We start from the raw sequence: 22,573 nt of genomic DNA, 5'->3' as shown, positions 1-22,573 counted from the left end.
GGAAACAAGGCTAGATGAGAAACAAGGGATTATGGGAGATCAAAGGGGATGAGCAGGAGTGGTATGTATAAGTCCTAGGAACCACCCCAGCAAAGGATAAATACACACACCCACACACATCCATTGGTCTAACAGATAACAGAGTTCCGCACTGCATCTAACCTTTAAAGAAATTTACCACTTGTTGAGGTCTGATATCAAAGAATATTCACAATTATTTGAAAAGTGTAATATATACACCTACCCTCTTCCAACTACATGTCTGCATAAGGCTGAATTTTCTTCATATAATTCAATCTAAAAAAACATACAGTTGGGCTTCCCTGGTGGCGCAGTGGTTGAGAGTCCACCTGCCGATGCAGGGGACACGGGTTCATGCCCCAGTCCGGGAAGGTCCCACATGCCGCGGAGCGGCTGGGCCCGTGAGCCATGGCCGCTGAGCCTGCGAGTCTGGAGCCTGTGCTCCGCAACGGGAGAGGCCACAACAGTGAGAGGCCCGCGTACCGCAAAAAAAAAACCAAAAAAAAACAAACAAACATACAGTGCCAGATTGAATGAGGAAGCAGGTATGAGAATTTAGCTGACTCCTATTAAGTCAGACATTAAAGAGATTTGCAAAAATATAAAATAATGCCTTTCTTCTTACTAAATTTTTCGGAAAATATAGTTATTTTTCATAAATATTGTATTTAATAGGTAATGAGCTTATTATTTTAAAATTATTTAATCTACATATATTTTTTAAATTTCTCAGTTTTAAATCCTAATATGGTAAATACTGATAGGTATAACATATAAATAGCACTTTTTGGGGTCTTCAGTTTTTCGGAAGGTAAAGTGGTCTTGAAACCAAAAAGTTTGAGAACTGCTGGTCAAGAGGATGCCTACGATTCCTTTTGGTGCCAAGACTTCATGACAATACATGACAATGTAATTATCTAAAAACTACTAAGTATTTAATATATGCAGAGTTACAGAAAGTATAAAATATACACTTGTATATAACAAATATCTAATTTCAAGAGTGCTTAATGTGGGCTTCCCTGGTGGTGCAGTGGTTAAGAATCTGCCTGCCAATGCAGGGGACATGGGTTTGAGCTCTGATCCATGAAGATCCCACATGCCATGGAGCAACTAAGCCTGTGCACCACAACTACTGAGCCTGTGCTCTAGAGCCCACGAGCCACAACTACTGAAGCCTGCGTGCCTACAGCTCATGCTCCACAACAAGAGAAGCCACCACAATGAGAAGCCGGCACACCACAATGAAGAGTAGCCCCTGCTCACCACAACTAGAGAAAGCCTGTGCACAACCAAAAATAAATAAATTTATATATAAAAAAAAGGAGTGCTTAATGTTAGTGTTCTACAGGTGAAATTAATTTGGGAGATGGTAGTTCATTTTTCCAGTTTAGTTAATATAAACAGACCTCAATTAAAAAATTTTTAAATCATGACTTCAAAATTTAAAAACACTTACAGGCATACCTCAGAGATATTGTGGGTTCAGTTCCAGACCACCACAATAAAACAAATATCATAATAAAGTGAGTCATATGAATTTTTTGGTTTCCAACTGCATATAAAAGTTATGTTTACAATATACAGTAGTCTATTAAGTGTGCAACAGCATTATGTCTAAAAAAACAATGTGCGTACCTTAATTAAAAACACCTTATTACTAAAAAATGCTAACCAGCATCTGACAATGCAGGGTTGCCCCAAACCTTCAATTTGTAAAAAAAACACAGATTCTGTGAAGTGCAATAAAGCGAAGCACAATAAAATGAGGTATACCTGTACCATATTGCTATTAATCAGTCTACCAAATAGCAAAATAGTACAAATTTCAGTATATACATTTTAACTTCTCTTCAAGTCATGACCTGATTAGAATGTCATTTTAACTTCTTTCACGAATAAAAATTACATAGTCCCTGTTTGCCCTATCATACACTTAAGCGAAATCTCCTTTTTTCTTTATGTTATAGGGAAAGAAATCCTTAGGCTATCTCATTTTGTCACATTAGTTTATCATAGATATTTACTATTTCAAAAATAGCATTTTCTCTACTAAGTAGAAAAGTATTTGTATAAAAAAATTTTTTTTCACTATGTGGAAATTCTCTTAAACATGGAAGAATTTCTCTAATTTGTACCTTCCTCTTTACCAAACCAATTCTTGGAATCTTAATTATCCCAGCAAATAATGTTTCATTTTTCATTTTCTTCCTAATGGTCCTTTCCCTACATTTATACAAAGTTAGATACAGGAACACCTAGGAAGCAGTGTTCCTTCCTAAGACAGAGATAATGTATATATGCATATGATTTTATACAGGAAAAGAATCATTGTGCACTTTTTCAATGAACATGTACTGGGAATACTAGGGAGCTCACCGACTAGTGTTAGTAGATTGTCTTCAACTGTGGCAAGTGACTAAAATGCAAATACAGAAGGCAAAGCAAGAATAGTTCATAAACTCTGGCTGGTTAACTTCCACAGCCAAGATATGAATTTAAAAAAAAAATTCTGTCTAGTTGAGCTAAATGAGTAGATGTTCCATCTGTGTAACTCTGAGTGAGTTACCACAACACTCACTCTCCTTAGTTTCAGTCACTTGACTTAGATGAAGACAGCATTTCTGTGAACTTCTGGGTTGGTTCAGCTGCTCTTGCTTTGATCATGGCTACACTCATGTTCTTTTCACCAGGCAACTTGCTATCTTAAGGGTGTAGGCAGATGACCCTGAGAAGGTGAGCCAAACCAAACAAGTGAAGGTTATCTATAGTTGTGATGGCTTGCTTTAACTATCAAGTAATGATTTTTATTTCATATAATCCCTCTATTTTTATCATTTCCTCTAGTTGCTAAAATTTGAGTTTTATTATAATTGAAAAACTTAATTACTGTACCTCTTCTATCTTCTTAGGAGAAGTTTCACTTTTCTTACATTTGAATTCTTCATTTATCTTTATTCTGGCTGCTAGAAAAAGAAAAAATATGTATATAGTTATTTGCTTTTCTTTCTTTTTTCTTTTTAAATATTTATTTATTTATTTTGGCAGCACCAGGTCTTAGTTGTGGCACGCAGGATCTTCACTGTGGTATGTGAGATCCTTTGTTGCGGCGTGTGGAATCTTTAGCTGTGGCATGTGGAATTCTTAGTTGCGGCATACGGACTCTTAGTTGTGGCATTCATGCGGGATCTAGTTCCCCCGACTAGGGATCAAACTGGGGCCCCCTGCATTGGGAGCATGGAGTCTTACCCACTGGACAACCAGGGAAGTCCCTGCTTTTCTAATTTATAATTCCTGTCCCAATAATTTACATATTATTCATTATACTATGATACTATATGCTATATACATATATCTACTACTTCTCTAGTAGAAAAAATAATTTTGCCCCGTGTGAAACAAAGTATAAAAATAAGAAATTTGGGCTTCCCTGGTGGCGCAGTGGTTGACAGTCCGCCTGCTGATGCAGGGGACACGGGTTCGTGCCCCAGACCAGGAGGATCCCACATGCCATGGAGCAGCTGGGCCCGTGAGCTATGGCCGCTGGGCCTGCGCATCCGGAGACTGTGCTCCGCAATGGAGAGGCCACGTCAGTGAGAGGCCCGCATACCGCAGGAAAAAAAAAAAAAAAAGAGTTCCCTGTGCTATACAGTAGATCCTTATTAGTTATCTATTTTATATATAGTGGTGTGTATATGTCAATCCCAATATCCCAATTTATCCCTCCCCCCCTCCCCCAAGGTGCCCTCTTAAAGAGGTTTAGAAACTGAGTATGACCAACACAGAACCTAAGCTTTAGAGCTCTGAGTTCCGGATAAGACAGAAACCACTTTAAACAGTGAAATACTGAATTTGGAATCATTTGTGATAGTTTCTCTTTCATAGCTCCTGTCACTTCTAGAAAGACACAAGGCATTAACAATATGGTAGTATCTGGTCCTAGAGGATGTGAAAATTTGATTATATAATAGACAAATGAGTTTCATGGCTTGAACATAAGACAAGTAATGGAGCACACTGAAATTCTGATCTTTTTTTTTTCCTGATTTTTTATGAAAACTTGATCTTTAAAATTTTTTCTTTGTAGATACTTCTCAAAGAAGGGTAAGGTAAACTCATCTTTATTTAAAAAAACATTAGGGGAGAGATCGTGAAGGTCATTCCCCAAGATAGGTCTTGACCACCATACATGGTCTCTTGTATTATTAGCAGTCACCTAAAGAATGGACTTGCTCCAAAGGGGCAAAATATAAACTTACCTTCTAATGCCCTAGCATCATTTTTAAAGACTTGTTGTCTGGTCCTGTGCAGTGTTTTAAAGAGCTGTAAAACCTATAAAGAAAATTAGAATTCAGACCTCAAAAGAAAAAATTTCACATTTTACATAATTACATGGATTAAACAGTATTTATTTACTGTTTGTTTTTTAGACTATTTTTTGAAATAGCTGGTGAAAATAAGGGTTGGCCAAAATAACTTTCCCTTGATTATTTATCTTTAAATTAAAAAAAAATTTGTCTTATGTATTTACAAAAACAATACAAAATTCTTTGAAACAAAACAATACGAGAATGGTTAAAAAGTTAATGATTCCCCCTGCCAAAACTAGTTTGCTAAGTTAACCAACTTTACCAGTCTGGTATTTGTTCTTATTTTGCTTAACCTGAAAACTTCATCTGCTCTTAACGTCATACACACATGCACACAAACTCGTGAATATACTACATCTTAGAAGAGCCCAGAGGAAGATGTTTCAGATAATTTAGGCAGGTTTAATTGTGCTTTCTCAAAAAAGAAGTGGAATGCTGAGACTTCTCAATTTTCTAAGACTGTGCTAAAAAAAACACAAACAAAAAGGTATTCAATATTGTCCCCCCAATATTGTTCTTTCTTCTGTCTTCTCAATTTCAGTTATGGAAAACAATGGATTTCTCAAGCCAGAAATCCCTAGGTCATTCTTTAAATCTACCTTATTCCTCATGTAGAAACTGTAGGGATGTTTCTCTAATCTTTTGTTTATTCTCCATCACCCAAAACAATTTAAGTTCAGACCTCTCCCTATCTTTTGCTTAGACTACTGACAAGGATTTGTCACTCTGCACCATTCCCTCCTTTCCCCAAGTCCATTCACCAGATAACAATACCTAAACTTTACTAAGTGTATCCTGTGCGCTAGGCACTATTCTAAGTATTTTACATATACTAGAAAACCTAAAACATCAAAGGCAGATACCAAAACGGAAACAGAAAACAGGGAGCAGAAAACATAAAAATAAAACAAAGACTGACCAACCACAAAGAACCTTCTCAGAAACATAAATTATTGCAAACATGGAGTAACAACAAAAAGAACTTAGAGTAAATTTAAAAAGGAACATTCAGAAAATGCCCCCAAACTCTTGGATATCAAAAGAGTGATAGCAAAGATTAAGTTGAGAAAAACTACTCCAAAAGTTGAATTAGAATTCAGAGATACAAAATAAGGAGAGAAAGGATAAGAAAATTAAAGGAGTAGTCTAGATGGACCAACAGTTGTATTCACAGATCTCCAACAAGACAGAACAAAGAAAACAGCCTCCATCAAGTGCTGAACACAAAACCTATGAATAATCTTGGAGGGAAAAAAACAGTTAACGTATAAAAAGTAGAAAATCAGAATGGTATCTGATTTGTAAATAGCATCACTGTGAGAAGACAATAGTATAAAATCTTCAACTTTTGTATAAAATGTCCAGCTTAAAACACCATACATATCCAAACTATCACCTAACTGCAATGGCAAATAAACATGTTTAGAAATGCAAAGTCTCTTATTTGCCATACGCCCTTTCTTGGAAAGCTATAGAAGACTGTGCTCCACCAAAATAAGGAGATGAATCACAAAAGAAAAAAAATGGGAATGACGGACACAGGTGATCCAACATAGGAGAGGCAGAGATGATGGTGAAGGACAAATATAGGTCAGCATTTGTGCAGCCAGCATAGAAAGCAACTAGTCTGGACTATAGCAAAAGGCTATATTGCTCTACAAAAGATGCTGTTAGGAAAAAACGATACTAGTAGACATCAGTTTTGCTCAGAGTTCAGAAATAGCTATGTAGGAAAATGATGATAAAAACAAGACAGTTATTAACTTCAAGAAAAACTGGGACTTCCCTGGTGGTCCAGTGGTTAAGACTCCATGCTCCCAATGCAGGGGGCCTGGGTTCAATCCCTGGCCGGGCGGGGAACTAGATCCCGCATAACGCAACTAAGAGTCCGCATGATGAAACTAAGATTTGGTGCAGCTAAATAAATACATATTAAAAAAAAGAAAGAAAGAAAGAAAAACTAAGACTTAGAAAAGAAAGTCAACGTAATCATATATTTATATTAGAGGGCTCAGCTGTGGACAAGTTCTATATAGTCATATTAATATCAAAGATGAAAAACTGCTTCACCAAAATCTGTATATTGAGAGGAATAGGGTATAAGGGGGAACTTAGTCCTCAACTTTCATAGACAAAGGTCAATAAATATCCCCAAAGAGAAAAAAAAAATCAATAATAGTTTAAACATGTTATTTAGAAACATGGAGGTAAATATCAGAAAAAATAAGTAAAATGATTAAAAGTGCTTATATATGGGAAGCAGGAATTGGGAGTACGTAGAAGGAAGTAGACACCTACTGGTTTCTGTGTAACACTATTTGACTTCTTAAATTTTACACATTTATCCCCTTTATAAAAACTAAAAAAACTATTTTAAAAAGATAAAGGGAAAGGACACTATCAAGAAAGAGAAAAGACAACCCACAGAAGGAAAGAAAATATTTATAAATCATATACCTGATAATGGGCTAGTATCTAGAATGTATAAAGAACTTCTACAATTCAAATAAAAAACTAATTTAAAAATAGGCAAAGGATTTGAATAGACATTTGTCAAAAGAAGACACACAAATGGCTATTAAGGCCATGAAAAGATGCTCAACATAATTAGCCATCTGGGAAATACAAATCTAAATTTCAGTGAGGTACCACTTCATCCCAATAGGATGGTTACAGTCAAAAAAAAAGACAGTCAATAACATGTGTAAGATGTGGAAAAATTGAAACTCTTATACATTGTTGGTGGGAATGTAAAATCCTGCAGCTGCTTTGGAAAAGTTTAGCAGTTGTTCAAAAAATTAAACAGAGTTATCTATCATATGACCCAGCAATTCCATGCCTACATATATAACCAAGATGAAAACATATGTTCATATAAAAACTTGTACATGAATGTGCATACTAGCATTATACAAAACAGTCAAAAAGTAGAAATAACCCAAATGTCTACCAACTCAGGAATGGATAAATAAAACGTGGTGTATCTATATTGTTATGGCTTGAATTGTGTGTCCCCTCAAAAGATATGCTTAAGTCCTAATCCTCAGTACATGTAAATGTGACCTAGTTTGGAAGTAGGGTCTTCACAGCTATAACTGAGTTAAAATGACTCATTAGACTAGGCCCTAATCCAATATGACTAGTATCCTTAAAAGAAGAGGATAATGCCAGGTGAAGAAAGAAACACAAAGGTGTAAGACCACCATGTGAAGATGAAGGCAGAGATTGGAGTGATGCAACAGCAAGTCAAGGAACACTAAGGATTGATGGCCACCATCAGAATTTAGGAAGAAGTAAAGATTCTGCCCAGAGTTTCAGAGGGAGTATGGCTCCGTTGTCACCTTAATTTCAGACTTCTAGGCTCCAGAACTGTGAGACAATAAATTTCTGTTGTTTTAAGCCACCCAATTTGTGGTAATTTGTTAGAGAAGCCATAGGAAACTAACACAGATTTTACTACTGAGAAGCGGGATGCTGCTGTAACAAACATCTAAAAATGTGAAATTGGCTTTGGAATTGAGTAATGTGTAGAGACTGGAAAAATTTTGAGACGTTTGATAGTAAAAGCCAAGACTGTCTTGAAAAGATTGTTGGTAGAAATAGGGACATTAAAGGTGGCAGAACATCATAGAAACCCAGGGAGTTTAATATTACAAGAGTAGTTGAAGAGGTTGCATGGGATTAAGAAAAAAGTGAGAAGTAAGTAAGCCTAATAGTTTTACATGCTATTCAGGGAAAAAAAGTGATTCCATTAGTACAACAACCAGTATGCCTACTTTAAGAATTAGTATTAAGAAAAAGAAAATTAGTATTAAGAAATGCCTTAGGGCTTCCCTGGTGGCGCAGTGGTTGAGAGTCCGCCTGCCGATGCAGGGGACACGGGTTCGTGCCCCGGTCCGGGAAGATCCCACATGCCGCAGAGCGGCTGGGCCCGTGAGCCATGGCCGCTGAGCCTGCGCGTCCGGTGCCTGTGATCCGCAATGGGAGAGGCCACAACAGTGAGAGGCCCGCGTACAGAACAAAAAAAAAAAAAAAAATGTAGACAGCTAGGTCATAGACTGTCTTCTCTTCCTAATTTTCTTATATTGATTGGACAAATTCTGGCAGTATATATGGAAAGTCAAATTACTTAGCATTTTTGCCTCAATTTTCTTGAATAATGGGCTAATTTTAAGGGTGGATGATATAATTTCTGTACTAGGTTTCACTTTAGCTGGTTAGTACTTTTCTGTCTCTTCTAAGTCTGGGTTATATGCTCCTCTTGAGTGCATCCACAGCAGTAGGCACTTACTACAATTACTTGCTGTGTCCCCTACTTCCTGAAAGGCTTCTCGGTCATCTTTGTATCTTCCACATGGCACAGGTGTCTTCTACACATGGCAGTTCTCACCAAAAGTGTTTTTGGAATGAATTCTATTTAATTTCATTTGTATTCAAGTTTTCCAAGCAACTTCCCACTTCAAGGATGGTCCATATGATATTTCTTCTTCATAGAATACTCTTTTCTCTATTCTCCTAGCTAGTTTCTAACAGAACTTCAGGTCTCAACTCATACTTTTATGAGGGATTTTTTTTTTCTTGCATCCCTCCACACAGGTTAAATCTGAGTTATGTGCTCACAAAACACACTGTATTTTCAACAGAAATATACATCAGGGAACTCCCCTGGTGGTGCAGTGGTTAAGAATCCACCTGCCAATGCAGCGGACACAAGTTCAAGCCCTGGTCCAGGAATATCCCACATGCCACGGAGCAACTATACCCGCAGGCAACAAGTACTGAAGCCGGTGCGCTCTAGAGCCTGTGCTCCGCAACAAGAGAAGCCACTGCAATGAAAAGTCCGCGCACCGCAACGAAGAGTAGCCCCCGCTCGCCACAACTAGAGAAACCCTGTGTGCAGCAACGAAGACCCAACGCAGCCAAAAATAAAGAAACTAAAAGATAAATAAAAAATTAAAAATTAAAAATAAATATAGATCAATGGAACAGGATAGAAAGCCCAGAGATAAACCCACGTATTTATGGTCAACTAACGTATGACAAAAGAGGCAAGGATATACAATGGAGAAAAGACAGTCTCTTCAATAAGTGGTGCTGGGAAAACTGGACAGCTACATGTAAAAGAATGTAATTAGAAAACTACCTAACACCATACACAAAAATAAACTCAAAATGGATTAAAGACCTAAATGTAAGACCGGACACTATAAAACTCTTAGACCTAAATGTAAGACTGGACACTATAAAACTCTTAGAGGAAAACATAGGAAGAACACTCTTTGACATAAATCACAGCAAGATCTTTTTTGACCCACCTCCTAGTGTAATGGAAATAAAAACAAAACAAAAATAAACAAATGGGACCTAATGAAACTTAAAAGCTTTTGCACAGCAAAGGAAACTATAAACAAGACAAAAAGACAACCCTCAGAATGGGAGAAAATATTTGCAAACGAATCAACGGACAAAGGATTAATCTCCAAAATATATAAACAGCTCATGAAGCTCAATCTTAAAAAAAACAAACAATCCAATCAATAAATGGGCAGAAGACCTAAACAGACATTTCTCCATAGAAAACATACAGATAGCCAAGGGGCACATAAAAAGCTGCCCAACATCACTAAGTATTAGAGAAATGCAAATCAAAACTACCACGAGGTATCACCTCACACCAGTTAGAATGGGCATCATCAGAAAATCTACAAACAACAAATGCTGGAGAGGGTGTGGAGAAAAGGGAACCCTCTTGCACTGTTGGTGGGAATGTAAATTGATATAGCCACTGTGGAGAACAGTATGGAGGTTCCTTAAAAAACTACAAAGAGAACTACCATACGCCCCAGCAATCCCACTACTGGGCATATACCCAGAGAAAACCATAATTCAAAAAGACACATGCACCCCAGTGTTCATTCCAGCACTATTTACAATAGCCAGGACATGGAAGGAACCTAAGTGTCCACTGACAGATGAATGTATAAAGAAGATGTGGTACATATGCACAATGGAATATTACTCGACCATAAAAAGGAACAAAATTGGGTCATTTGTAGAGACAGAGATGGACCTAGAGACTGTCTTACAGAGTGAAGTAAGTCAGAAAAACAAATATCATATATTAACGCATTTATGTGGAATCTAGAAAAATGGTACAGATGAACCGGTTTGCAGGGCAGAAATAGAGACACAGATGTAGAGAACAAACGTATGGACACCAAGGGGGGAAAGCAGGGGGTGGGGGGGATGAACTGGGAGATTGGGACTGACATGTATACACTAATATGTATAAAATAGATAACCAAAAAGAACCTGCTGTAAAAAAAAAAAAATACACACACTGTATTTTTAATTCAAAGCACTTACTACACTTGTAATTAAGTAATTGTTTAAACTCTCCCTACCTGCCAGATTTCTGTATGAAGTTATTGTTGCTTCCACTAGGCCTAGACAGTATAGGCTAAATGCTGGCTGTTAGGTGCTACTAATAACTATTATGGACACTCAGTAAGTTTTTTGAATGAATAACTGTTTACAATTCTGTTTCTCTTGGTCCTGTGACATATATCGAAATGTACTAAGAACAGAGTTCAGTAGTACACGAGGCACTCTTGGTGGCTCCCTGTTATTGACCAACCATTATAAGCACTGCTTTTCCTTACTATACTATAGCAGGCCGTTTCCCCTTTTCCATATCTCAAGCAGTGACAGGGGCTGGTCTCAACCGGCCATGCTGATAATACTTAAAGTTAGGGATGGCTGCTCCCAGAGAATTGTACACTGGCCAGGAATGCGCATCAGTTTGACAAGAAATGAATCCGACACCAGGTCCTCGGGGATGTGACCCCCGACTCCGGCGGGGCCATCACTTCCCAGGCTCGTTCAGAACACTCAGGAATCACAGGTTTCTGCTCTGTCTCGCTAATGCTACTTTTGGCAAACGGTTTTGCCGGGAATCGGTTTCCTTGGTTCCTAGATGTCTGTGCACCTTCTGGTTATCTGACGAAACCTTTCACCTCATAGGATGGTTTCAGCGCAGGACTGACTTTGGGGTCTCGTACAATTCCCAAGGATGTGAAATGGGCCCCTCACACAAACGCTCGGTGTGAAGATGGCAAGGGGGCAGAACTCAAGTCGCCGGCATGCAGCACAGACAAACATTCCGTACCCGGTAGACGAAGAAGCAGGACCACCTGTGTCGCCCTCTCTCCTCCGCACCTGCACAAACCTTCGACTGCCCTGCAGGGTCGGTCACCGGCTCCTCAGCTGTAAAGGCCACATACTCCGTGGAGGGTCCTGAACCCCAGCTACAAAGATTCCAAACTACGTTCGCAAGGCCGCGCTCTTACCCACCCCGCCGGCATCGCACCCAACCCCTCCCCGGACCCAGTCACCTTGGCCGCCTGACTCATGGCTCCCCTCACAGCTTCAGCTACTTCTCCAGCGGTCGAGTCGCCCCGCCTCTCGGCAACCAGTCACCGCCTGGTGTGGAAGGTCCAACACCCCGTAGCCACGTTCTTAACGAGCCGCAACCAATCACCACGCAGCATCTCCTTCGTAGCCCCGCCCCCCGTGGAGGGACAGGCGAGAGGTGTTTGCTAAGCCGGTACCCTCCGGGAAAACCGCGAGCCGCCGCCGAGCTCAATTACAGCCGAGAGGGGAACGGAAATCATCTGGACGCCATGTTAGTTAGGGGCAGCGGCACTTCCGGCCATTTCTGAGGGAACCGCCGGTGGCGGAGTGTGGATTGACACTTAGTTGATGGCTTCGGCACCTTTATGTACTTACCTCCTGTTTGGGGGTTGGGGTTATCTATTAAGGAACCATTATTTTAACGTTTCCGGTTGCAAATGTGTCCTTGCAAAAGTGCATAAATAAGAGCCAAGCCCTAACAACTATAGTTGGCGTTGACTGGAACGCTGACTCCCAAAAGCGCTATTGATACATTATCCCAATTCATTCCTCTAGAAGGTGAGGTTGAGTTACTTGCTCAAGTCCACACGATTAGCAAATGGAGGCCTGCGATACAAATGCCTATGATTAACCTGAAAGCTGAGTCTTACCCTCTACTCATCCTGCCTACTCAACTCGCCCTACTCCTTGGTTTTGCTGGTCAAGAGGTTGGAAACATAGTTTATTAGCAGCATCATGATCATAAACAATCATAAAGCATTTAAGTACATTTAACTTATGACCTTGCAAGCATCAACAAAGAAATCTCAGCCTTGCTCCCATTGCATAATCATTGTTTGTCTTCCCTACCCACCCCCCAGGTTAACTTTTAGGTCAAATTGACTTTTTATTAGGAAAGATTTAGACCAATGGATATCCAAGACCCTTTTCCTTCTCTGTGATTTATGTCATTTTAAAGAATATTGCAAGTCATCATGAGAATAGCAAGATAATAGTCGACTTTTTTTTTTTTTTTTTTTTTTTTTGCTGTACGCGGGCCTCTCACTGCTGTGGCCCCTCCCGCTGCGGAGCACAGGCTCCGGACACACAGGCTCCGCAGCCATGGCTCGCGGGCCCAGCCGCTCCGCGGCATGTGGGATCCTCCGGGATCGGGGCACGAACCCGTGTCCCCTGCATCGGCAGGCGGACTCTCAACCACTGCGCCACCAGGGAAGCCCAATAGTCGACTTTTTAAAAATTAAAATGCACTGGATTTGCAGAAGAGTGTTTAACATAAGCAATTAAACCAAATATACTGGATACTGTCTTTTATCCAGGAAACAATAAATTAGATGATCTTGTGACATTGTATAGTAGTGCCTTTTGATTGCTAATGAATGATTCAAAGATGCCAATTTTCATTTTCAGTTTAGAATCACAGCCCAATCTCCTGAACATTCATAATTTATTTTTATAATTTCTGGCTAACTAGGGTCCTGTATTCAGTTAACTAAAGCCACTTATCTGCCAATATTTGAAAGTATAGTTTCCATAGTGCCCAAAAATCAATTCAGTCCTGAAGTTTCTCTTCTCTTAGGTAAATCTGCATGGTTCCTTGAGCTGTTCCATAAAAGAGGTGACTATTCTGGTTGTTCTGGGAATGTGTCTTGGTTTGTTGGCATCTCAAAGTGTGGGACCCAGAACTGAACAGGAAATTCCTACATGTTCATCATGTAAGGTCATGGAGTATGTGGTAGGCAGACTAATGGCTTCCAAAACATGTCCCTATTTAAATCCTAGGAACTTTTGAATATATTATTACCATTTATGACAAAAGGGGCTTTGCAGATGTGATTAAATTAAGGATTTTAAGATGGGAAGATTATCCTGGGTTGTCTGATGGGCCCAATGTAAACACAGGATCTTTTTTTTAAGATTTATTTATTATTTATGTATTTATTTATATTTATTTTTGGCTGTGTCGGGTCTTAGTTGTGGCACCCGGGGTCTTCACTGAGGCATGTGGGATCTTTCATTACAGTACGCGGGCTTCTCTCTAGTTGTGGCGTGCTGTTTTCCTCTTCTCTAGTTGTGGCACGCAGGCTCCAGGGCAGGTGGGCTCTGTAGTTGTGGTGTGCAGAATCCAGAACAAGTGGGCTCTGTAGTTTGCGGCATGTGGGCTCTCTAGTTGAGGCGCTTGAGCTCAGTAGTTGTGGCACGTGGGCCTAGCTGCCCCGTGGCATGTAGGATCCTAGTTCCCCGATCAGGGATTGAACCCGCATCCCCTGCATGGGATGGTAGATTCTTTACCACTGGACCACCAGGGAAGTCCCAACACAAGGACCTTTATAAGTGGAAGAAGGAAGCAGAGTCAGGGAGAGGTTTGCAGATGCTCTTCTGTGGTCTTTGAAGATGGAGAAAGGGCCAGAAGCCCAGGGACACAGGTGGCCTCTAGAAGACAGAAAAGGCAAGGGAACCGTTCTCCCCTAGAGCCTTTAGAAGGAATGCAGCCCTGCTGACACCATGATTTTAGCCCAGTGAAACCCAATTTGGACTTCTGACTTCTAGAATGTCATCTGCTTGTGGCCCCTTCCATCTTCTAAGTCAACAGTGGAGCACCTTCAATCTTTGACTCTCACCCCTGCTTCCATCATCATATCTCCTTGTCTGAGTCTCACTGTCCCGTATCCCTCTTTCACTTAAAGGGGTCCATGTGATTACACTGCGCCCACCTGGATAATTGAGGAATCTCCCCACCTGAAGACCCTTAACTTAATCATATCTGCACATCCCCTTTACCATGTAAAATAACATATTCACAGGCTCCAGGGATTAGGACATGGAAATCTTCTGCCTCTCATACCCACTTTGGGTGAAGCTGGTCAATAAGGATGAAATGGAAGGAAATGAAGTAGGAGAAGCAGCCGTGGGCCTGATCACTTAAGAGCTTATAAGCCAAGTTTAGGATTTTATATTTAATTCTATGATGAAATGCCTTACCATCAGGAGAGTGACATCATGATTTATATTTTATACAAATCATCTTGGCTACTGTATAGCAAATGGACTAGAGTAGAAGCAGATAGGCAAACTAGGAGGCTCTTGAAGTACTCCAGGCAAGATATGATAGACACTTGGATTAGGGTGGTGAGAAGGTAGAGGAGGTGAGAAGTGATTAGATTCATATGTGTTGAAAATCCACAAAGAAGAGTTGATGATTTCAAGGCTTTTGGCTTGCACAATTTGGTGAATGGTATCATAGTAGATGTAAAATGCTGCAGGAAGAGGTTTTTAGATTGTTTGTTGTGAGGGAGTAAAAATAAATTTGAAGTGCCTGGTAGACATCCTACTGAAGGTGGTGAGTAGGCAGAAATATGTATCATACACCAATCTGGAATTAAGGGGTCGGGAGATAAATACTGGAGTCATTACTCTGTAGATAGCAAAGCCTCTTAGTGAAAGATGACCATATTATTTACTACCCAACCCAGTATATATTCATTTTTTAATTTTGATAATTTCAGTCTTACAGAAAAGTTGCAAGAATGATAGATAAAATTTGCAAATACCTTCCCCTACTGTTAACATTTTACTACAGTTGCTTTATCCTTTTCTTTTTTGGGGATCTCTTTACTGTTTGAAAGTGAGTTGCAGACACAATACTGCTATACTCCTAAACACTTCAGTAGGTTTTTCTCCTATAAAAAAAGACATCCTCTTACATCAGTGGTTCTCAAAGTGTAGTTCCCAGGCTAGCAGCAACTGCATCACCTGGAAACTGTTAGAAACCTAAATTACAGGGCCCCACCCCAGATCAACTGATTTTGATAATTTTGCTGTATGTATGTGGGGAAATTAACAAGACTTTCAAAACTATTTCCTAATTTGTATGCATTATTTAGATTTCACCAACGGTCTCAGGAATGTCTTTAATACCAAAAGTACCAAATGGGACACTTTTGTGATAAAGGGACCATTATCAATAATTTTGCCAAGGCAAAGTAGTAAAGGTATAATTTTTCATAACAAGGACACTTGGAGATTAAGTGTTAGCTAGAGAAGAGGGCGAAGAATGGAATGCATTGAAAGACCTGGAACAGAAGGCTCACTATGAAGGAGAAATAGCATCCAGAGAGGTAGGAGAGTGAAGGCTTTTGCTGAAAAGAGGGCATGGTCAACAGTGGCAAATGTTGCCAAGGGGTCAAGTATAATTGGAATTGCCTATAGGATTTTGTAAGTGGAGGTCCTTAGTGACCTTGACAAGAGGCAAATGGTTTCAAAAAAGAAAGATAAAGTGGACACAAATATAGAAAACTCTTTTAAAAAGGAGCAAAGACATGGAGGGGTATGTGGGGTTAGGAAAGGTGCTGTTCTTTTAAGGTGGGGCATCTTACATTATGCTGATTAATGCTGGGAATAATTCTTTGCAGAACAGTCTAGGGAGGTTTACAAACTACTGATGCCTGGGTCTCTCACCCCCAGAGAGTCTGATTTAACTGACCTGGGGTGTGGCCAAGTTCCCGGGGACTTTTTACATGCTCCCCAAGTGATTTTAACGTGCAGTCAAGATTGCGAACCATTGCTAGACTGAGGGAAAAAAACGGATGCAGGAGGGCTTACTTGCTGGAGCTAAGACCTATGTAGCTGACAAATGAAGTTATCATGGTGTCTCTGCCAGCAAAAACGGCCAGTACTGCTTAGGTTATCAAATCTTTTCAGTTACAGTATCCGATTTTTCCTACAAGCATCCATAAGTTAAGCAAAGGGCTTACTGCAGTAACACCGCTCCCCGAGAGACAAGAAAGGAAGAAAAACGACCTTGGTGCGGAACCCTCGGGCCTCCAATCAGGAACCGCCCTCCGGCTTAGTCGCGCCCAGCGATTCCCCTAGAGCTGCCGCGCGCCCGCAGCAGCCCAGCGCACATCGTCAGTGCGCACGCGCACGAGCTGCCGCGGCAAGAGAGCAGCGGTCCCCCAGCAGGCTTGGCCGCCAGCTCCCGCCCTCTGCCAGCTCCCACGGCTCCTCCCTCCTCCCGACCTTCTCCCCGGCCAGCCGCGCGGGAGGGAGGCAGAGATGGCAGATGAGATCGCTAAGGCTCAGGCCGCCCGGCCTGGTGGCGACACGATCTTCGGGAAGATCATTCGCAAGGAAATCCCAGCCAAAATCATTTATGAGGATGACCAGGTAGGCAGCGGGCGCCGCCTCGCTCGTGGGCTGAGGCGGGGCAGCCGCCTGTGGACACGCGGGTTTCCCGTAGTGGGAAGGGAAGGGAAGAGTCGGGGTGGGGGTGCGCCGCGGAGAAGGGAAGGCAGCGGGCCGCCTCGCGCGGCCTCTGCCTCGGGCCCGCAGCCAGCGGGCTGGGCCGCGGCCGCTCCGAGGCGGCCGGCCGGCGCGTGCCTGCGCTCCGGTTACGCGTTATCAGCCCGGAGCGCTGGCCAGGCCGCCGGGCGCCCGCGAGCCCGCGCTGCGGGGTCTGGGTGCTTGTTGTGGGCGCGGCGGGTCCTCGGCGTGAGCGCCCGCCTGCTCCCCGACTGCCTCGGACCTCTCCTGTGTCAGGAATCTGACAATCTCGCCCGCGCTCTGCCTGACAGGCAGAAACCCGATCGCACCCTGACTCAGGCCCAATCTCCGCAATCTCCCGCGCACAGCCGGCCTCCCGGGAGCTCCCGGGCGCCTTTCCCCGCCGCCTTGCGCTAGAGGGCCGGGGGCGAACGGCCTGGGGGCGGCACAGACGCGCTGGGCCTGGGCGAGGGCCGCTAGCCAACGCCACCTGGACCCACCCCCGCCGCCCATTCTCAGGCCTAGGACTCCTGAGATGAGAGTGGGCCTGCATCTGGGATTTGCTTTCCTTTGGCCCCTCCCGGGAAGAATGGTTCCTTTTATATTTTCAGGAAGCAATTTTATGCCAAGGGATTAAGAATGTCGTTTTTGTTGACTTCACTCTAGGTGAAACTGTTTTAGAAAGGCCGAGTTCATTTGACTCTGAGACATCTTGCATAAAATATTTAGTGGGCGGTTATATTTATGCATCTCAGATAAAGCTGGACAGGTTGGCTGATTTAGATACAAGGTTTGTGAACTTTAATAAATCAGCTTTATGAAATATGGAATATAAGGAAACATTTTATGCTACTAGTAGCGTTCTTAGATTCAGAACACGTAAGATTTAATTCCTCGAGGTGAATTTATTTAAATATCTTTATTTGTCCGTTAGGGGAGTTCTTTTGTTGTAGGTAATGTGTATTTCTTTAAAATTATTTTGTTTCTTTTAATAAATGATCGTTGAAATACTGACTTCTGATCCATCAAAGTTCCAAGGTGTAACAGCATGAAGCAATCTAAATGATACAGCATTTTTGTACAGAGTACCAAGTAGAATAACTCCTGAGACAGTTAAACTGGGATAGGTTCTATTAAACAGCTTCCACCTTCAGTAGAGAACAAGAGATTCAAAACCATTCAAGTGGTATGTAATTTGTCTAAATGTTACTTATGCTCTTCATTTCTACAAAAGAGAATAGATATATTTATTAAGTAATTGAGTAAAGTTGGAAGAAATCGGTGTTGGTCAAATATCAGCAAATTTCTCATTACAAAAGTGATCACCGCCATAAAGGAAAAAAACCAAATTGCACAACCAGGACTCCTGACCTAGGGAAGGTGGGGACGTGAATCAAAAGATTTAAATGGCGCTGGGAAGGTTGGAGAGCTGCATATAAATCAATTAAGTTAGAAAACACCCTCACACCATGCACAAAAATAAACTCAAAATGGCTTAAATGGCTTATGTTTAAAGACTTAAACATAAGACATGACACCATAAAACTCCTAGAAGAGAACACAGGCAAAACACTCTCTGACATAAATTGTACCAATGTTTTCTTAGGTCAGTCTCCCAAGGCAATAGAAATAAAAGCAAAAATAAACAAATGGGACCTAATCAAACTTACAGGCTTCAGGCTTTTGCACAGCAAAGGAAACCAAAAAAAAAAAAAAAAAAAAAAAAAACCCAACGAAAACCGAAAAGACAACCTACGGAATGGGAGAAAATATTTGCAAATGATATGACCCACAAGGGCTTAATTTCCAAAATATACAAACAGCTCATACAACTCAACAACAAAAAAACAAACAACCCAATGGAAAAATGGGTAGAAGAGACATTTCTCCAAAGAAGACATACAGATGGCCACAGGCACATGAAAAGATGCTCATCATCACTAATTAGTAGAGAAATGCAAATCGAAACTACAATGAGGTACCACCTCACAACAGTCAGAATGGCCATCATCAAAAAGTCTACAAACAAATGCTGGAGAGGGTGTGGAGAAAAGGGAACCTCCAACACTGTTGGTGGGAATGTAAATTGGTGCAGCCACTATGGAGAACAGTATGGACGTTCCTCAGAAAACTAAAAATAGAGTTACCATATGATCCAGCAATCTCACTCCTGGGCATATACCCAGACAAAACTATAATTCAAAAAGATACCATTAGACTGTAAGTTCCATGAAAAGGACCAGAGGGCCACATGTATTGTGTCCAATTCTGATTTCCTAGCATTTATTACAGTGTTTCCCATGGGGTTAGTGTGAAAGAATGATAAATTTAGGCTGTAAGATTATATATGAAAACCTTGATTTCCCCCCCCCCCTTATTCCAGTGTCTTGCTTTCCATGACGTTTCCCCTCAAGCACCAACACATTTTCTGGTGATACCCAAGAAACATATATCCCAGATTTCTGCAGCAGAAGATGACGATGAAAGTGTAAGTACATTTACTAACATCATTAACTTTCTTGCTTTTTAAATTGGGAGACTAAATTTTGACTTTAAAGTGATGTCACATTTTCATTTTCCTGAGGGCATTACTGAGGAAAATCAGAAAATCATCAGAGGTTCAATGCAATGTATAAGTAGTTTGATTTTTTAATGAGATATAATTGGCATATAACATATTAGATTTAAGTATATAACATAATGATTTGATATATGTATATACTACAAAATGATCACAGTGGGACTTTCCTGGTGGTCCACTGGGTAAGACTCTGCACTCCCAATGCAGGGGGCCCGGGTTCAATCCCCAGTCAGGGAACTAGATCCCACATGCCTCACCGAAGATCCCGAGTGCTGCAACCAAGACCTGGTGTAGCCAAATAAACAAATACTTTTTTTTTTTTCAAAAAGAAAATGATCACAGTAAGTCTTGTTTACATCTATCATCACAAATTCTTTTTCTTTTTTTCTTTTTTTTTTGGATTTTAATTCCTTTATTCAGATGATCTCTGGGCTTAAGTTTACAAAACAAATTTCATCTTTAGACTTTCATTTCTCCCTGAGAATTTGATAAAGAGAAAAGATGTATATGAATACATTAGATGTAGTTCCATATTTTTAGAGTTTTTATTATTAGAGAACCTTACTATTTTCATTCAGTCTTATGCAGAACCTCTGATATGCTATGTTGAGCAATGTAATTGGACATAGTTTGGCATGGAAAATAGGAAATTAATTTTCAGCCTTTGAAATGGAGTTTCTTTAGTGTTGACTGATTAGTGTATTTTCTTACTCATTTCCTAGCCTTCTGGGGTCAAAACTACACTCCCACCAACAATCCCAGAATGATGCCCAAAAGAAGTCATCACCACAAATTTTTAAACAAAAAAGGGTTCTAAGCAAGGACTAGTTGGTGAGACTCATTTTTCCTTAAGTAAGAAATAGTGTTATCGTACAGGAGAGGGTTCATTGGCTCTTCTGTTAATGCCGTTATATTTCTGACCTCACTGATGTTGGGCCTGGTCGTATGACTTAACGTGGTCAATGAGTACAAACAGAAGTGATACATGTCTTTTTTTTTTTTTTTTTTTTTTTTTTGCGGTACGCGGGCCTCTCACCGCCGCGGCCTCTCCCGCTGCGGAGCACAGGCTCCGGACACGCAGGCCCAGCGGCCGTGGCCCACGGGCCCAGTCGCTCCGCGGCACGCGGGATCCCCCCGGACCGGGGCACAAACCCGCGTCCCCTGCATCGGCAGGCGGACCCCCAACCACTGCGCCACCAGGGAGGCCCGATACATGTCTTTTGAATAGAAACTTTAAGAGCTAGCACCCGGTTTGCCATGTTCTCTCTTGCCTCTGCCACTGATCATACAGAGACTGTTCCATCAGCATGGGTTTCAAAGTGAAAAAGATGTAGAATATAGAGCCTGGTCAACTTGTGATGAAGATGTAGTAAACACAAGAAATGTAGTTTGTTGTAAACCAAATTTGGGGATGGTTTGTTACCACAGCATAACCAATTCTATCCCAACTGATAACACTCTCCCATAACAAGCAAGCAAGGTATCGTGCCTTATTAAGAAAACTTAAATACCACTTGGAATATGATTTAAAAAATTGAGCAGATTTTTGTCTCTAATTTGTTTATTGAAATTAGTAATTAATAAATATCTAATTTTACTGGGTTTTTAATTGTAGATTATATTATTTTAGGATTAAAAGTGTTTCCAAATATTTGCCCAAAGTCTGTTTCAGTTTGGCAGTCTTTTAATATTTCAACTTGGTAGTTTATTACATGATGACAAGAAGTTGTAAATTACCATTGCTTAAGAAACTTTTTTTTTTTTCCAGCTTCTTGGACATTTAATGATTGTTGGCAAGAAATGTGCTGCTGATCTGGGCCTGAAGAAGGGTTATCGAATGGTGGTGAATGAAGGTTCAGATGGGGGGCAGTCTGTCTATCATGTTCATCTCCATGTTCTTGGAGGTCGGCAGATGAATTGGCCTCCTGGTTAAGTGTGTTGTAGGGATCATTTTCCCTTCTCTATGCAGTGATCAGGTCTGCAAGTTCCAATATGCAAAACAATACTTTTTTTTGCCTGTGTATGGAGACATTGCAGAAATAATTTAAAAAACCCATACGTAATAAAAGACATTGTTGCATGGTCTGAATTCTGTATTTGACTTATTTTAAAAAACATATTTGTTGGAATGTTTGAAGGTGGAGTTCATAATTTGGGAGGTTTTTGTTTTTTCTCCCCATGGAGGACTCAGCATATGTACATGGCTATAATGGTGTGACTGATCTTTGAAGACAAATGTAAAAATTTCATAAAATTAGCTTTAGCTTTGAAATATTCTTTTAGGGTAAAATATTAGTCCAGGAGAAGATTTTCTAATCCAATTCTCTTATTTTCTAAGAACAAAGGAGTATGTGATGTGATTGATCCAGAAAATGACAGTTGTGGGTCTAGCAAAAATGCTTTTTGTCCAGCTCACGTGTTTCTCCTGGACTACTGGGGTAGTGTGGAAGGGATGAAAGTAGATTTGTCACAGAATCTCTGATGACAATGTGAAGCCATACAATGATGTTTCCTTGTTACCTAATGCTATTTATTATAAAGACTTGAAAATATATTATTTAGAATTAACTCTCCAAATTGAAAACTCATTGTTGTGAATGTGTATGTGCACACTAGCAAAAATTTTTAAGTTATGCATGATTCTGGCTGTGTAGAGTTGGGGGGAAATCTCAGGGTTTGAGTTCTTATGTAGGCTGACAACAAGACTTTTTTTTTTTTGGTCTTGCCATGCACCCTAGCCTTTCTAAGTCTGTGCAGGGCAAACAGGTTTGCTTCTTTGCTTTCCTTCATGTAGGTACTTTCCAGCTTCTAAAATTTATTCAGTACTTCTTGCCTGCTTTGTCTCTTCTCTCATTCTCTTTGTGTTTATGGGTTCCTTCCATTTTTAATCCCTAAGACCATTTTAGTAGATTTTGACACATTTTATTGC

At 40.6% G+C, this 22,573-nt stretch overlaps 2 protein-coding genes across 5 annotated transcripts in view; one reads left to right on the top strand and one right to left on the bottom strand.

The window, feature by feature from the left end:
- LYRM7 (LYR motif containing 7) overlaps positions 1 to 11,865 on the bottom strand; it is a 44,194-nt gene extending 32,329 nt beyond the window's left edge. For all 4 annotated transcript variants that reach the window (XR_009531409.1, XR_009531410.1, XR_009531408.1 and 1 more), the window contains exons 1-3: positions 11,786 to 11,865; positions 4,281 to 4,353; positions 2,917 to 2,987 (exon numbers count right to left, since the gene is read on the bottom strand). Coding sequence is in view for 1 of the 4 variants with exons in the window: in XM_060091909.1 (XP_059947892.1) it covers positions 2,917 to 2,987; positions 4,281 to 4,353; positions 11,786 to 11,803 (162 nt within the window). In the remaining 3 variants the exon portion in view is untranslated. The remainder of the gene's footprint in view (positions 1 to 2,916; positions 2,988 to 4,280; positions 4,354 to 11,785) is intronic.
- Positions 11,866 to 16,762: 4,897 nt separating this feature from the next.
- Positions 16,763 to 21,733, top strand: HINT1 (histidine triad nucleotide binding protein 1). Its single transcript, XM_060091907.1, has 3 exons — positions 16,763 to 16,967; positions 19,447 to 19,551; positions 21,413 to 21,733. The coding sequence occupies exons 1-3, from the start codon at positions 16,857 to 16,859 to the stop codon at positions 21,575 to 21,577; spliced, it is 381 nt and encodes a 126-aa protein (XP_059947890.1). The 5' UTR covers positions 16,763 to 16,856; the 3' UTR covers positions 21,578 to 21,733.
- The last annotated feature ends 840 nt before the right edge of the window (positions 21,734 to 22,573 follow it).

Source organism: Mesoplodon densirostris, chromosome 3 (assembly GCF_025265405.1).
Source record: "Mesoplodon densirostris isolate mMesDen1 chromosome 3, mMesDen1 primary haplotype, whole genome shotgun sequence".
NCBI lineage: Eukaryota > Metazoa > Chordata > Mammalia > Artiodactyla > Ziphiidae > Mesoplodon > Mesoplodon densirostris.
This window is presented reverse-complemented; position numbering and strand designations above follow the sequence as displayed.